The sequence below is a fragment of the Pseudopodoces humilis genome, chromosome 5 (genome assembly GCF_049639895.1).
Source record: "Pseudopodoces humilis isolate 2021_Gansu_Grassland_sample_001 chromosome 5, ASM4963989v1, whole genome shotgun sequence".
NCBI lineage: Eukaryota > Metazoa > Chordata > Aves > Passeriformes > Paridae > Pseudopodoces > Pseudopodoces humilis.
Window position 1 is genome coordinate 49,147,461 of NC_142204.1, and position 16,355 is coordinate 49,163,815.

A 16,355-nucleotide genomic window follows, 5' to 3' on the forward strand; every position below is an offset into this window, starting at 1 on the left:
AGAAGTGCTCAAGTAATTCTATAGCTGAGGTTAAATGTCTTTTTGCTTCCTTAGTTTGGGAGTGGATAGCTAAATGAATCATTTTTTTAATTGTTATTTAAGCCTTTTTTCTTTTCGGTTTTCTCTCACTAGCCTCCCCCAAGAAGCTGCTTTTGTCAGCATTCAGAAACTCTAGCTCTTGGGAAAACCAAAGCCAGCACTGAAACACATCCCAAAGCATCAAAGGAAAGTACAGCTGGGAGGGACCACAACGGCTTAGCATGGCCCACTTCCCTGCGCCAGGAGCAAATGTACCCAGACCACTGCCTAACAGATACTTGTGTAGGCTGTTATTAAAGCTCCTTGTGAAAGAAATTTCACAATCTTGCTTAAACAAGCTTTAGAGAGAGCTGCTCTACCTGCTTACCTAGTGGTTTGGAAAGACTTCTTTCTAATAATTAACCCAAATCCTGTGGCTAGTTACCTATCTTCTTGTTTAACCCTCTGTGGATACAAGCAACAGATTATCAGTCTCTCCTGCTAATTTTATATATTTGCACTAAATTATGATTCAACCTTCCTCTTTTCCAGTTAAAAAACCAAACCACTTCAAATTCTCCTGATAAATGTTGTTTCCTAGAGCTCTTCTCATTCTTTCCCTGATCTCCCAGACGCTTTTCCATTTGCCTAGAACTGGTGGTGTCCAATTTAAAACAGGTCTCACCTTTTCCTATCAGCTCTCTGTCCTCAGGTTTAATTCTGCCCTAGTGTCCTGATGGAGTCACAATATAAGTGGAGGGTCATGTCTGTAAACAGCAGGAGCTGCTGGGGATGCTCTTCATCCCAAAGTCTCAGGGAGCAGAGCCAGCAGTCACGCCCTGGGGCATTTGCTTTTCTCTGACTCTTTCCATCCTGGCGGTAGAGGTGAGTGGTGCAACTGATGCAAAAGTTTTTCTGGAAGAGCTTCCTATAAAAGTGCAATTTTACTGACACTGAAAAGTTTTGGGCACAATATGCCAGCCCCCTGTAGAAAAAACATTCAAGTTGAGCTTTTCAGCTTTCATGTTTGTAGTTTAGTATCTCTGAATTTTTTTATTCTATGGAGCAAAAAATTACTTGTTTCTATTTTATATTATTCTTTCCATATTTATTGAAATTTCCTTAAAATTGTTCAGTGCTGTGTTCACACTAGTTGTGTTTATATTACATTCTGTGTTAACACTGTCAAAATAATACATTTTGCCTTCTTTGAATTCATTTCAATGAGTGAAAAAAATGTATTGAACCATATGTTTCAATAATTGCAATGTGTTTCTTTTTAATTTCTATTTCATGAGTTCTTTTTATCATTTGTTCTGACTAGGGAAAAAATAGGAATTTAGGCAGTGCTGCATAAATTCCCAAGAGCTCTAGAGAATGCATAAGAATACAGAAACTTTCTTACTTCTGTTCACGTATCCAGTTCCTGTGTGAGGCACATAAGCAGGGAAGCAGCTCATTCCCTCCATTGTGCCTGTAAAAAATCCCTAGGCATATTTTGGAATGGTGTTCGATCAGGAACCTGTGCTCTAAGTCGTGCTAGATGATTCTTCTGCTTCTGAAGCACTTGAGAATAATGTCTTTTTCTTTGAAAGCCTGCAGTTTGCATTGATTCCCCCAAAGTGAACAAGCGGTCATTTGGGGATCTTTTCTTGTAACATCTTTAATATTCCATCTATCAATCAAATTGGTTATATATTCCCACTGCCTAATCTATTCTAACAATGAATGTCCCAAGATATTCAAGGCTTCAAAACTAAGGAGAAGAATTTTTTAATACACGACCTTCAACAACTGACCCTGTAGCTATGCAAGATCTTCTCTTTCCACAGACTTTTAATTATCTCTTCAGTAAGCAGTCTTTTGAATGTTCTTCAGCATTCCATAATTTCTCACCTGCCAGGTGCCATTTCCTGCTGCTTTACATGAGAATTTTAAAATACTCTAAAGTTCATTCAATGTTTACAAGTCTATAAGCAATCCATACTCATATTCATCAAGATGCCTACAATTCGAAAGTGAGTGTCTACCTTAGATGTATTAAATAATGATAAAACAAGTTCCCTGTAAAGTGTGGATAGTGAGCGTGTGATTATTGAAGATATTCATGATTCACTATCTGAAGCCGCCTAGGTTTGGATCCTCTATCTGTCTTGACTCCATGGCACAAAGCTGCCACAGAAGCCCAGTGAAGAGTTCCCCTACAAAGGGGAAAATTTGTCTGTCTTTCTGTGCCAAATCTGTAGCTCATGCACGTCTCCTGCCAAGGAAAGGGTACAGCAGGGGATGTCAGGGAAAAGCCACTGTGTGAAATCACCAGGGTGCCATGGATGCAGTGCTACAAGGTACAGTGACCATCTCAAGCCCAGGGAGGAATTTGGACCCCCAGTCAGTATTGATCATGTTGTGCAAAGGGCTGGCTCTCAGACCCCAGAGCAAGACCTTCTGGTCTGATGATCTGATAGACTAGAAGTATCATCTTCTACGCCTTCATCCAAGAAGAAATCTAAAATAAAAAGGCTACCAATCCATCACCTGAAATGGCAGCAAAAGGCAATGAATTCTCTGAAAAACCCTCAGGATATGCTGCTTGAGTGTCACTGCTTTACATAGAAAAGTCTTCTAAATGGGCTTCTCATCACATTGGACCTGTATTTTCTTCTCTTTCTATTAAGAAATCATCCTTTGGCAAAGACGGTTGGAGAGTCTCCAGGCCTGTCTTTAACTTCATTCATCTTTCATTCTTCACTGGAACTCCAAAGTTTACTTTTTATGAAAGAACAAATTGGCCCCTTTCTGCTTTCTGACAGCTGCAGATCCTGTAATGCACATCCAACTGCCCCTCTCTAATCTGTGTCAGCTGCTGGGAGACCTCTGGAAATCAGAGTCCCTCCCTCATATTTTGCCTGTTGTTCTATCAGATAAAAAAAAAAAAAAACCTGAATTGGGCACTGAAGTTCAGGTTCTGTAGGTCAGGTTTGAATTAATTGCCTCAAGGGTCATATTTTACAAATGGAACAAGGATACATACCTTAAGTGATGAGTCATATGCATTGTGCAATGGATTATTATTCCCTTTGGGGTATAGCATTTACTTATGCTTGTGAAATGCTCCATAATTTTTATATTTTTTCTTCCTCTTTGTCTTCAGATGTAGATTATAGTCACAAGAAAAATGTAAGCTTAGCTTTTAAAGTGAATGTACTTTAAAGTTTAATTAAATAAAAGTTAAAGGTGCTGGGTGATAGGCAGTGTCTTAATTGAGAAGGCAATAGATTGAATTAGGGGGGTTTTCTTGGAGATCCTCAATCCAATATTTCTTGAAAACTAAACTGTCATATTCTTCAATTGCTAAAACCAATTTCAAGGTAAAAATGTCATGTCAAATCATGTACCAATAAGGGCATTGCAAATAAGATTTTTCTTGACCTTACCAATCAGTCACATTGCATCCCCTCCAAAGAGTATTATTAGATTCTTATCATTTTCTGAAAGCTTCTGCTTCAGAGACCAGCCTGATAAAGTAAAGTATCTGATTCTAATAGATAGCCACAAACAAAGTTATGAATACCACTGCTATTCATTTAATGGACATCACTACTCTACAGTAGATAAAGAGTCTAATGAATTTACATTGATCAAATAAATATAATGATTACTTGGAACATACTTGGGTTTATAATTATATATACTTTAGTAATCCTTTTTAAGAATCAACACAATATGATAGATATCTTAACGAATATTCATATATCATGGAAAAGAATGGCTTGCTCATCCATTATACTAATGATGCATATTATTAATTCCATACTAATTCAAATTAATTTCTAGGTCTGTGTGATAGAACAAAGCCTGAGATACGGTCAGTAGTGTATAACAAGGTATTTAAAAGAACAGTCTGATACTGTAAGCAAATGGAGCAAAAATCTGCCTTATCTTGTGTCTCACAGTTTACCTTGTTGACATGGGGGTTACAAAAATATTTCTGAATTTCTGCTAGGAATATAAATGGGATGTTAGATACACAGGTGCAAATCCCATTAACATCACAGAGAGCTCCACCAAGATATTTAACTGAGTGCTGAACTCACAACTCACAGACACGTAGGAGCTCTAAAACTGTAATGCTCAGAATGTTGAAAATATTTTCCTTGGCAGATTCAAGACTTCACAATATTATTCACAGAAACATGAATTGCTGCGGTGATAACAAAAAGCCCTGATTTGCAGATAGCTTATTTAAACCCACTTTTCAAGTTAATATGGGTATATAGCTGATACAGCCTGAGTGGTTATGTCACTGATTTGAAACAGCAAAATTACATTGCATTAATTTAAACTAATTTCAAAGCTCCTTCAGGCAGCATTTGATAACGAGAAGAAATTTATTTTGAAAAACAAAACAGAAGAATATATATTTTGGCCTTCTCAGGATGCACAAAGGTATTCAAGAGCATTGTTGATCTTCCAAGGAAATCTCTTGTAGAACAAATGTAAGGTTTATGATGATGAGAAGCTTAGCCCCATTCTTTCTGGGACACATATCAGATGCGCTCTTTTATATTTTCTAAAAAAAATTAAAAGTCTGATCTGCTCTCAGGGCACAGTGCACAGAAGGTTTGTGAGTTGGAAGAGAAATACTTCTGTGGAGCTGAAGCAACTCTGTTTGTGCCAAAGTCCTTCAAGCGTATCGTTGGTAGGCAGCATGGAAGGCAGGCGCAGGGAAGGGGCACACGATACCATGACAAACAAGCTGCTCTACAGTTTGCGCGGCAAAGTCCCACCTGTGCCTCCCACTGGTGCTTGGAGGTGTGCTGTTGACATTATAAGCAACATACTCTTGTGGAAACCTTCACAGTCCAAAGCTGACTCTTGCAGAGCACCATTAATATAATTAAAGGTTAGATTGTTGTCTAAAGAGGATCAGATGAAACCCACTCTAAATGAGCTTTTGTCCCTCTATCAACTGCCAAGGCAGTTCAGACAAGTCCTGCATTTTGTACTGGATCATATCCCCATAGCACAGAGCATCCTCTAGAAGGTCTTCTGATCATGGGGTACACTAGCAGCTGTCCCCCAGTGCAGGTCATCATAAGGAAGAGTGAGAGGCAAGGGTGGCTTTGTGCCTGTTGTCAGGCAGCTCCTGCACTGCAGTGAGGGGCAAACATCTATCCCTGTTGGTCCGATATACAGTCCCACAAAGCATGTCCCACAGGCAACGCTCTCAGCAGCATGACTGTGTACCTAGGCACCAAGTGCCACACATCTGGGGCCTTGAACATATATTTTTACAAAGAAGATACACTTTGCTGAGCTATTGTGACCCAGAATCCAGAGTGGCTTTGGCTCCAAAGACTTTTCTCACAGAGTCCGCAGTGCCTTTCTGGAAACATAGAAACTAAGCTACACTGTAGGTAAACAGTTCTTTACTTCTGTTTCCCTCTGTTCCAGTTAGCATTGTTGGCTTTTAACTTATCCTCTGGCCCCTTACTATTGCTTTGGTAGTGAAAAAGAAAGAGAAATCCATATTGAAGTCACTGTGACAAACTAGGTAAGCTGAACTATGTCTTCTCAGTACACCAGGCTAGCCTCCTGATTGTCTTTGGCTTTGGAAATCATTTTCCATTAATTATCTGCAAAATATTTACTTTAAGAGTGCTGTGAACAATCAGGCCAGGAAGCTTGTTTACTTGAACATTTCCTCAACAAGAGTGCAAACACCATTGACATGAAGATTTTATATTTTTCTCCTAGCTCTACATAAACGCTGTGTAGCACTGATCAGGATTTCACTTTGGTTAAAGAACAAGACCCTTGGTGTTTGTTTTTTCAATATATGTGTATTGTTAAAGAAAGTTGCATTAATCAGTGACTTCCTATGCATGTACATACTACAATTACCTCTTTTTTTTTCTTATAGGCATGTAGCCACCGCTCTAGCTCAGAGATAATCTGCTGTACAACGCCTTCACTGAAAGCTTTCAATCTCCAACCACCCTTTGTAACCAAAGTGTTCTTTATTTTTGATGGTGTCAGCTCCCTGTACTTTGATTTTGATTACGTAAATAATCCTGTATTTAAGCATTTTGAAAAGACAGTGTTCATCTCAAGAGGCAACCAAAATGTTCTGGAAATTAAGGTAAGAAATGCTGAAATAAGTTTTTCAATTATTCACAAGTGCACATCAGCAGCACAGAGTGGAACAGACTTTTTGATGAAATAAAGGGAGCCCCAAGGAAGTGAGGGCAGAGAGAGCACTGTGTTCAGTACTGCATTCTCCCGAGCCCAGTTGTCACAATTTAAAAGACACAGAGCTGAAAACAAAGATATATGTACCAGGGTGGTTGTTGTCATCAGGTGAAGTGGGAGAGGGGCTTTCCTTGTCCTCATGGGAGGACCACCCTTGTCATGGTTTTAAAGCAGTAACTAAAAAAATTATTTATTTCTTGCTATGAGATATGGATTAGAGCAAGAGCAAAACAGGCTTAAAACTTAAAAGGAATAAAGAAAGTTTATTAACAAAACTACAAGAACAAAAAACCACCAGAATAAACTTCCAGAAAACTCTTTTATCTCTCACTACTTAACCATTCTCTTGTACACGTGACTACATAGAGGCAAAAACTTTGGAACTTTGGTGTTTAAAACAGTCCCAATTCCTGCTAGAGTCTTTTCATCAGTCTTTGCAGAGAAATAGAAGTCTTCTTCTGCTAATCTATGGAGTTTCTCACAAGAAAACTATTTCTATTATAGCTTTCTATTTTTCTGATGCCAGCTGCCCGGAAATCTTATCATCAGAATTCACTCCTCCCATTTCACATCACTCTGAGGTGTGTATGGGTCAATGAGTCTAGGGATGTCATTTTAAGGATGAGTTATTCAAAGGCAAAAGTCTTCTTCATCTGTCTCTGTGAGCTTCGCTGGAAAACAGTTTTCTCATTGCCCCCCAAGGCTTCAAATCTTCGCTTCACTCTGTTCCAGCACTTCACTGTATCACAATTACTCTACTTTTTACTCAAAATCCACACTTTGAACACTGCATTCCTCCCAGTATACTCTGTCATGAATTAAAGGAGTTTTTTTCAAGACCTTATTGTCCATCTCCATAGCTTTAACAGAAAAATATTTCAGCTTATAAAGCATCTCCTTATTCTCTGGCTTTTCTGAAGCTTAATTCTTTTCTTTAGTCAGCAGTCTCTGGTGATTCAGTCACAGCAAAAACTGCAGCCGAGCCAGGGACCGGCCTGGCCCGGCCAGAGCCCGGGGCAAGCCCCGCAGGCCCCATCTCCCGGCCGGGAGCCGCTGGGCCCAGCCCAGCCCCTGCCCGGGCCACATGGTCTGGGCAGGGGAACGGGAGGCCAGCTGGAGCTCTGTTACCTTTCACAGCCAGGAAACAAAGAGAGCAAGAAATTCTCAGGCTTAGGTCTTAAGGTGGTGTTCACAGGTTGATTTCACTTTTCAATGGTCAAAACTGCTGTCAGTTCTTAAAATGACCGATAACTGATCAGGAGAAAAGACTCCCATCAGTCACCAGCAGTTTCGACTTCCTTAGCTCTCAAAACTATCTTAAAGGTAAAGTCACCCCATGACAACCCTGCATCAGCTTCTGATAGCAATAAGCAACACCACCAGCTCAGGATTGCACATGTCCAGCAGTCCAGAACTTGAAGTATGCGGTCTGCACACAATCCCTGGCTCTTACTTTCACATGGTTATGTGTCCTTCCTCACAAAAGATGTGGTCTAGCTTCCTTGGTTCTCTTGAGCTGAGGGATATTCTGGCCTGTGCACAAAGTCACTCATGAGGATCAGTCACTGCTGTAGCCTAAATATTTATGGATCCATGAAAAATGCAATGTTGATGCTGAATGCCTCTTCAAAGTGCAATGAGAATAGCCTACAAGCACTGAGAAGCATCTCTTAGGAATTTGGGCCCTCAATAGTACAGGTTGTTCTATACTACAGTGCTGTGGAGAAAGTTAAATCCATTTTGTGAGAGTTCAATTTCTTGAAATCTATTTTTTTCTGAGTATTAAATAGAAAAGATATAAATATGGGAATTTCCAGTTTACAGTGAATACTTATGAAAATTTACTGGTATTTATATGTTATTTACATAGATATCTATAATTTATATAAAATATAATTGATAAAAATGTTTTATGAAAGACAATCAGTCTCAATGCTTGAGTCATCTTTTTGTGTAACTCCTGCATAACTCTGTAAGCCAAAATTTCTCCCCCATCACAATGAAGAAATCTTGAAGCCCTAAGGTCTTTGATTCCAAGATGGTCCAGTGTACAACTTCTGGGCTGCAAGACATCAGAAGGATTACTTCAGAAATCCTGTCAGCCATGCTGAGTTCCAGTCAAACTCTGAATATTGATCTATCTCTGCAAAGTGTCTTGGGAAAATATCAAAGAATAATTGGTCTGATTTTTAATTTTTACACTGCTTTTTCTGCTTGGAGCTCTTAGCCATACAATCACTTTTTTCTCAATGCAGGGCAAATCTCTTGTTCAGTTATGGAGAAATGCTAGAAAGAGTTCTGGTGTGCGGGTCAGCAGAGATCTGGGAATATATAGCTGCTGCATGGCTCAGTGCCTCTGTGCAATGACAGCAGTGTTTTCCAGTATTTTCCAGGTCATGAATATCAACCAGTTGGAAAGAGGACTAATTTGGGAAAAAAATTCAGAATCATGTAGATTGGAGGGAACCTCTGGAGGTCTTCATAGTCTAACCCCATTGCTCAAAACAAGGCTAAATTAAAAATTAGGTCAGGCTGCCTATGGCTTTGTGTAAGTGAGTTTTGAGAATCTCCATGAAGGGAGATTCTACAGCTTTAAAACACTCAGCTCCACTAGCCTTGCATTGTGCGTCTTATGCTTGAGTTCACCTCGTAGCTCAGTGACCCTCTTCTGTACTCCATCCAGTTTGTCAGTACCTCTTTTTCTGTGGGGTTCAAAACTTGTCCCAAGTCTCAAGGCTTGGCTCCACAAGTGCTGACCAGAGCAGAACAATCTCCTTCAATCTACTGGCTTTGCTGCTGCTGAGCCTTCATCACTAAACTGGCATACTGCTGCCTAATTTCACATTATGGTCCAATATATCAGTCTTTTTCCTAAGTCTGATGTCATCTGAAAACTCAGAGACAGTGCATTCTATACCTTTGTCCAAGTTGTCAAAAAATATTTTAAGCAGTATGGGTCCCAATATCAGCCATTGACAAATGAAGATTTGATCTCTGTCCAGTCTGGTTTTCACTCATTTTATATACCATCCATCCAGTCCATACCATCCTAAGTTTTTTTTCATTGCTAGGAGAGATTGCAATGCAAAACTCGCTAAAACCAAGGTCCACTTGTCCAATGTTCTCCTTTCATCTGAAGAGACAGTCTTGTCCTCACAGAAGGCTGGTCAGGAAAAATACACTCTTGGGAAACCTGTGCTAGCTGTTCCCAGTCATGTTCTTGTCCTTCCTCTGCCTGGAATTGTATCCATGAGGACTTGCTCTTATAATCTTTGGAGACACTGAGGCTCAAAAATTAGTTTTTTTAACTCTACTTTCTTCCTGAAGAAGTCTCTGGTATATAGAAGCCTCTTTTAGATAATCAAAGGCTGATTGAGGATTGCCATTGCTACCAGAGTCACAATTTTGTATTATTGACCTGTAGTGATGGCACCCAAGGCAGATGACTCCCTGAGCCTAATGTCCTGGTTATTTCCTGACAACCAGCTGGAGAACAGCATTAGCAAAAGCTGGTCTCCTAGAACAAAGCATGAACAGGCACCAATTTATCATCTTCCTCTAAATGGAATTAGTTATAGTGGGGTGATTCTATCAAAACAGTGAGACAACTTTCATAAATTATAGGCAGGAGCCAAAAGAGCATTACAAGCCATATTGGCATCACTTTTCCCTCACCCTGTACCCACATTCAAAAATACACACACACAAGTTTACATGCCTCATGATCATATTTTATGCAGTAATTAAGCAAGCTCAGCATGAAATTAAATGGCAGCTTGCTTCAGTGAACAGTCTGTTCTACCAAACTAAAGTTCTTTTATCTCTTTCTTAATTAGTTTCAGAGGGGCGGAGGGAGCTTTTATCACAAGTTTTTCAATCTAACTAATCCAGTGTGACATATTTGGCTTTTATCAAATGACAGTGGGTACTGATTGAAATGTTCTGTTTGGTTTCTCCTGATGACCACAAGATGTTTTTGTAAGAAAATGTTATACACAAGAAAACATTAGGTTTTCTATTTAAAACACAGTCAGGGCACTGTGTGCCACAAATGCCAGTCCTCCTTGTCTTCAGTGCCAGCCCCTCAACATCCCACATCATCACTGTCTTCCTCTGCCAAGTATGTGACTCTTTCAAATCTCTTGGTGCCCACAATGCCCCAGTCAGAGGGGTCATGATAGAGTGGTACCAGACAACTCTGCTTTAACACCATGAAGACACTACTTCAGAAGTGCATCTATCTCCTGCCAACATGGAAAGTTGTCAGGGCAGGAGAAATTCTGGTGTTTCACTGCTGAGGCTGCTGAAAAGGACAGAGTCCACTTGCTGCCTCCCCCAGAAGCCACTGATCCAGACCTGCAGGCAGACCAGCCCAGAGCATTTAGCTGGGAAAAAAACCCCAAACAAACAACTAAGCAACAAATAAATAAGAAAAGCATCTTTCTTCAATTATTCCAGAGGAAGCCTCAGCATGGGCCACTAGAAACTGAAGCATATTTACAAATATAAATCTTCCACTAGAGAAAAACACAGGACAGTTGTAATTCAGTGTGTAACAACTGACACGCTGTACAGCATATCTGAGATCTTGGCTGTGCTCTGGCACTTCTGTCTTAAAACTCAGAGTAGGACAAGGCTTACTAAATTGCCTGCTCCTATTCCTAAGCCAGTGCAACACATTCTTTATGAGACAATCTTAAGGAAATCTTCTTGCCTTTTTATAGGTCACTTTATTGTCAATCGTCTTTCACATCACATAGGAAATTGTTACTCTCAAAACCTGGTCCAAAAGAGAGAAATATGGAAACTGATTTTTTTGAGCAAGCTGAACAGGAACCTCTGCAGCTGCAGTAATTCCTCATTCTTCCCAAGTCAACCTGCTCACTCTGCTTAGGAGCCTCAAAAATGCTTCTGACACCAGTCTCAGAATTTCCATACCTTAGTTTACTGTTCTTCTCCTGCTTTTAGACTTTTCCACAAGTTATTCCCATCTCTCTAAAGCTGTGAGGTGGCTGTGCTATCAGGTTGCAACAGCTACCCAGTACAGCTCAAAGATTAACCTCTTCAGATTGCATTCAAAGGCGTTGCTCACCAAAAATGGGGTAATACACATTGGAAAAGAGGAAATTGTTTTTCCAGTTCTCAATGGAGACAGTTTCCTTCTTTCCTTAAAATCGTAGGCAAATTTTGTTGTCCTGAGAAGAGCAAAACCACTGCTGAAAGCATTTTGAAACTCTTAATATATTTAGATATCATAATGAATATATTTGAAACTATAATATATTAATGGGAACAATGGTCATAGTAGTAAGTGAAAGCTACCATCTTTATACTAAAGACCACCTTAGGAAATATCAGTATTTTTTTTCCATCTGTTTTGGTGGAGAAAAAGTTCTAGGCTTTGTTGTAGAGGAAGAGACCACTCAACCACATTCTCCAGGGGAATATATTTATCCTGAAGATGGATTTATCCTGAAGATGGAAGAATTAAATTCAAGTCTTTTGAGGTACATCATTCAGAGGAAAGATTTGAACATGAATGGCTCACAATCTGCCACAAGTCTCCACACTAATAAGCAATATGCATTCATATGCTCCCTGGACCAGGAATATTTTCTTACTTAATACCAAACAGAATGTCTTCAACTGGACAGAAGATTGAGTGCAAAATGGACTTTTATGGCCAGCAATTAAAAAGCATTTACCTGGGGTGTAGCTTTGCCATCAAAATAGGACATTAAACTGTTTCTCCTGTACATTTATTACAATTTTCCCAGGGTTCAGTCTCATTCTGTAGCAGATCTAAAACATATGCCAAAGTGAGATTATTTTTTGCCCCTCAGAATGGAATTCTTGTTTCCTTTCCAATATACAAGGCTTCACAGCGGTGTCAGCTGTGATGCCTTCCTCCCTTCTCATAGAAAGCTCCCACATACAGCCCATATAAATAGCCTGTATTAGTCCCATACTCCCTTCTCCCCTTCTAATCCCACTTAATATGCCTCTTCTTTCATCTTGAGCTGGGCTGTGCATGGGCTAGGGCAGCTTCTTAAACAGGGATGCAATCCTGAGCTCAAAAGATCCTAAACTTGGCCTTTGGATTCTACTGTCACTACCCAAAGGAATTATTTTTCATCCAAGTCTGGGATGTGAGAGCAGGTTTTCTGGGTGAGAACTGTACTTTTCATGCCTCATCTTTCCCAAGGGTTTTTCCATTTTGGTCTGTGGAACATGACTTTAACAGACTTGTGTTTTATTATAATTAATTACTTCTTTTTGAAAGTTTCACTTCTGCTACCATAACCACTTGCAAAACAAAATCTTTGCAATGCCTTTAGCTTGTGGATAATATAATGCCAGTTTTATGTAAACAAAAGCATTACATAATGTATTCTTTCTTGCACAAATTATGCAAAAGTCTAAACAGGACCAACAGGCTTAATCTCTCAGACGTTTACAATTTCAGAAGTCTGTATGAACTGTATGAGTGTTAGTGACAGCAGATTTTATCTGTAAACTTTACCATCCTACACTGACCTGTCTGTCAACGTTGCATTTACATGAAATAAGCCTATACATGCATATTGACAGGTCAGTGTAAATTCGCATTAGTCTTTTATTTCACAATTTATTTTTCATTAAAAATATTTTCCAAGCTTGTAACCACTTAACTTTTATGAGATAGTTATGTAATATGAAATTGATTTTTTTTTTTCCAAGGGAAATTATATTGATTCAGAAGCTGTTAAAGGTGAGGTGCTAAAAGTGGGAAATAAAAGCTGCGAAAACCTTCTCCTGCAGTCGGAATCAATTCTGTGTACGGTTCCCAGCGATCTCCTGAAATCCAACAGTGAGCTAAATATAGAGGTGAGGCAACTACACCACACAAGAGATATTAATGCCATTTTTATTATTATTCCAGTGTCACTATTGAACCAATAAAATTTAAGCCTAAGCCTCTGCTTACAGAGATATCTCTATCCCTGTTTGTTTGGGATGGAAACTTAAATAATATCAGCTATTTTAAAATAAATATGATTGTCATTGTTGTTATTACCTGTTAGTTCAGAGACCTTCTGGAGGCTTAGGCACAAAGTAGGACCTGAACTAAGCACAGAAATAAAATTATAGCTATTAATCCAAACACAAGAGGAAACGTGGGGAAGAATGAGAAGCTATAATAGATAGTTTTAGTTGGGAACTCACAAGCCCTTTTTTCAACAAAACATTCTGCTGCAGTCAAGAGGATCAAATATTTCCTGAAAGATATTTTTTTTGTCTGCATTTTATAATTTCATTTGAATTTTTTTGTAAGAAGAAGACACTTAGGACAAATTATTGAGTCATTGCTTTAAAAGTGGTCTCATTAGAGACATTCAGTGTGCTACTGCAAGTTGAAATTGTAGACATACTGATTTATAGAATAAGTTATAAATTCTTCAGTACATTTTTATTTTTTTTTAATACATAGAAAAGGACATTGGACTGGGTTTACCTTTAAACTATGAAACTGCACTCTGATTCACTGAAAACAGTGGAGACTGCTGGTCATGTAAGTGTGGTTAGGATCAAAGTCTAAGCTCGTTGAAGCAGGTTCATCTATTTTTTCTATGTCTTTATGACATTCATCTCACAGGATCCTGGGCTGTGAATGATATTCCTGTGTGCTACTGCAATCTAAGTAAATAGTAATAGCTAATTTGATTTATTAATATTATAACTAAAGATTTATTTTAATATTAATTTATTTTTTTAAAGTAAGTATTCTTTTTCTTGGATACATCAGGCAAACTATAAAATTAGATGCAGCTCTCCTTTTGGTGTAGGTCTCCCAGACTTCTAAGTGCCTAGTTTCCTATAACACTTGTGCACAGATTGTGCATTCAGTTAAATTGTTGTATTTTTACATATGCAGCCAGGACTAACATTGCATTCAATTAGTTCTACTATGTGGTATTTTCTTAACCTCTAAGAAATAGATATGTGTGACATGTTTCATGCACAGAAAAGAACAAAAGATAAAGGGGTTAAATAAGGTTTCTACTTGTTTACTGGCAAGGAGACTCAGAAATTGTAGTCTGCCCAGCGAAGAAGAAAATTTGCTCTTTTGACGGGCAAATCCATCATTACAGTACCCAGAGGGATGAATTCCACAGGAGGAAGAGGAAAGATGGCCAAATACATTCCAACTGACTGAGCTAGTGCTGTGTGACCTAAAACAGTTTTTCCCTGTTAGTTGCTTGGTGTTTGTTTGGTTGTTGGTTTTTGGGGTTGTTTTTTTTTTGTTTTGTTTTGTTTCTTTAAACTGTCAGCAAGCTAGAAGCTGGCAGGGGACAGGCTCACGTGACCTTGGGAACTATAATGCAAGCACGCTGTCAACAAGAGAGTGGGTTTGATGTTACAGCATATTTATGCCAGAAGGACACACATTATAGACAGCTGGGCTACTTTTTTCAATGTATATCTCAGCCCATATAGCCACAGGGCCATTCCATGCACCATGTATGAGTAAAAGTATGAATTTAACATTTTGAATTAGCACCTGGTTACAGTGGAACCCTGTTATCCAGAGTGCATGTGAGTGCATGCTGTGTGTGCTGGGCATGAAATACAGAGCTGTGTCACCACCCGAGCTCTTGAAGGTGAGAAATGAGCCATAAACATGTAGATCTGTTTTCATGTACACAAATATAGTAATTTCTCCACTCACAGTGTCTTATCGCAGTACAGCATCACAAAATCAAGATTTAATACATGCGGGACATATCAGCTCATACTTTAGTACTAATAATCTAGTTCTTACTTGTCTTTGGAAATCATTACACTATTTTTTTTTTGTTGTTATTTCAGTGGAAGCAAGAAGTTTTGTCAACAGTTATCGGGAAAGTGCTGATCCGGCAAGATCAGAATTTCACAGGACTAATCGCTGGAATTCTTTCAACATCAATCATAATTTTTATCTTTTTGGTGGTTTTCTTCTGGAGAAGGAAGAAGAAACAAATTAAAGGTTCTTCATAGTCAATCCTATCACATAATTCCATTATTATCTTAGATTTTAAAAACTGACATAATTTTATGCTTTGCTTAGCTGCTATGCATTGCCCTGTTGTAACCTGTCAGCGGAGGTTTCACAATCAAGTCCCAGTGTTTAGTTGCCTTTCAGTGCTTGGCAAGAGCCTGAGCTGGGTGAAGGGCCGAATTATGCCTTAAGCAGAAGGATTTCTGAGGAACTCTGAGCTATTAGGAAAACTTGGTAACTTCTTTTCCCTAATCAGCTTTGGAAGAGGGGATGAGTAAATGCCATGCATGGAATCAAGAGTACTTCAGCTTCACCCAGTTGCCTTGCATTCCTCTAGGCTGTGCCTGAGTTGTGAAAGACACAGAGCCCTGCAATCTCCTGGCCTCTTTTTACCCCTAATCAGGAACTTGGTCAGACTCTGGTTCTTCTCTGGCCCCTGTGTCTGGGTTTCCTACCAGTGGAGCTGCCACACTATATAAGGTGGGAGGAGGAGGGGAGCTAGTGTATAACCAAGTCTTGTCCTGATGCACCATCACAGTCAGACCACGAAGCTGGCCCTTTGATCTTCCAGTAGAGCTAAGAGTGAGTCTTCCACACAAAATTTTTTTGCTGAAAAACTTGCACTGTAAAAATAGCTCAAGTTCAAGTGCTGCACATCTGCCACAGCAACAACCTGACCCTCTTCCCAGCAGAGCAGAACATCTAAATTTAAATAAATAGATAAATTAAGATGGGCATACCAAAAACATGAGGATTTTCTAATATTGCTTTCTTCTTCCCCTTCAGATCTGGGAAGTGACCTAGTTCGTTATGATGGTAGAGTGCACACTCCTCACCTGGACAGGCTGGTGAGTGCAAGGAGTGTAAGTCCTACAACAGAAATGGTTTCAAGTGAATCTGTAGACTACAGATCAACTTTTCTAGAAGGTACGCTTCTATTTGAAATCAGTATGGAGGATATTTTATGCATCTTGATTTTCATATGTCTTCAGATGATAGCTATTTTTATCAGTATCCTAATTTCAGTTTCTCATCTGTTTTTTCTTTGTCTGCATTTTTGGGACTC

The 16,355-nt window shown here is 39.1% G+C and overlaps 1 protein-coding gene across 7 annotated transcripts in view; it reads left to right on the plus strand.

Moving 5' to 3' along the window:
• Nucleotides 1-16,355, plus strand: part of MET (MET proto-oncogene, receptor tyrosine kinase) — a 122,197-nt gene that overhangs the window by 93,451 nt on the left and 12,391 nt on the right. For all 7 annotated transcript variants that reach the window (XM_014248980.2, XM_014248985.2, XM_014248981.2 and 4 more), the window contains 4 exons: nucleotides 5,942-6,160; nucleotides 12,991-13,137; nucleotides 15,121-15,277; nucleotides 16,076-16,216. In XM_014248980.2, the coding sequence (XP_014104455.2) occupies nucleotides 5,942-6,160; nucleotides 12,991-13,137; nucleotides 15,121-15,277; nucleotides 16,076-16,216 (664 nt within the window). The remainder of the gene's footprint in view (nucleotides 1-5,941; nucleotides 6,161-12,990; nucleotides 13,138-15,120; nucleotides 15,278-16,075; nucleotides 16,217-16,355) is intronic.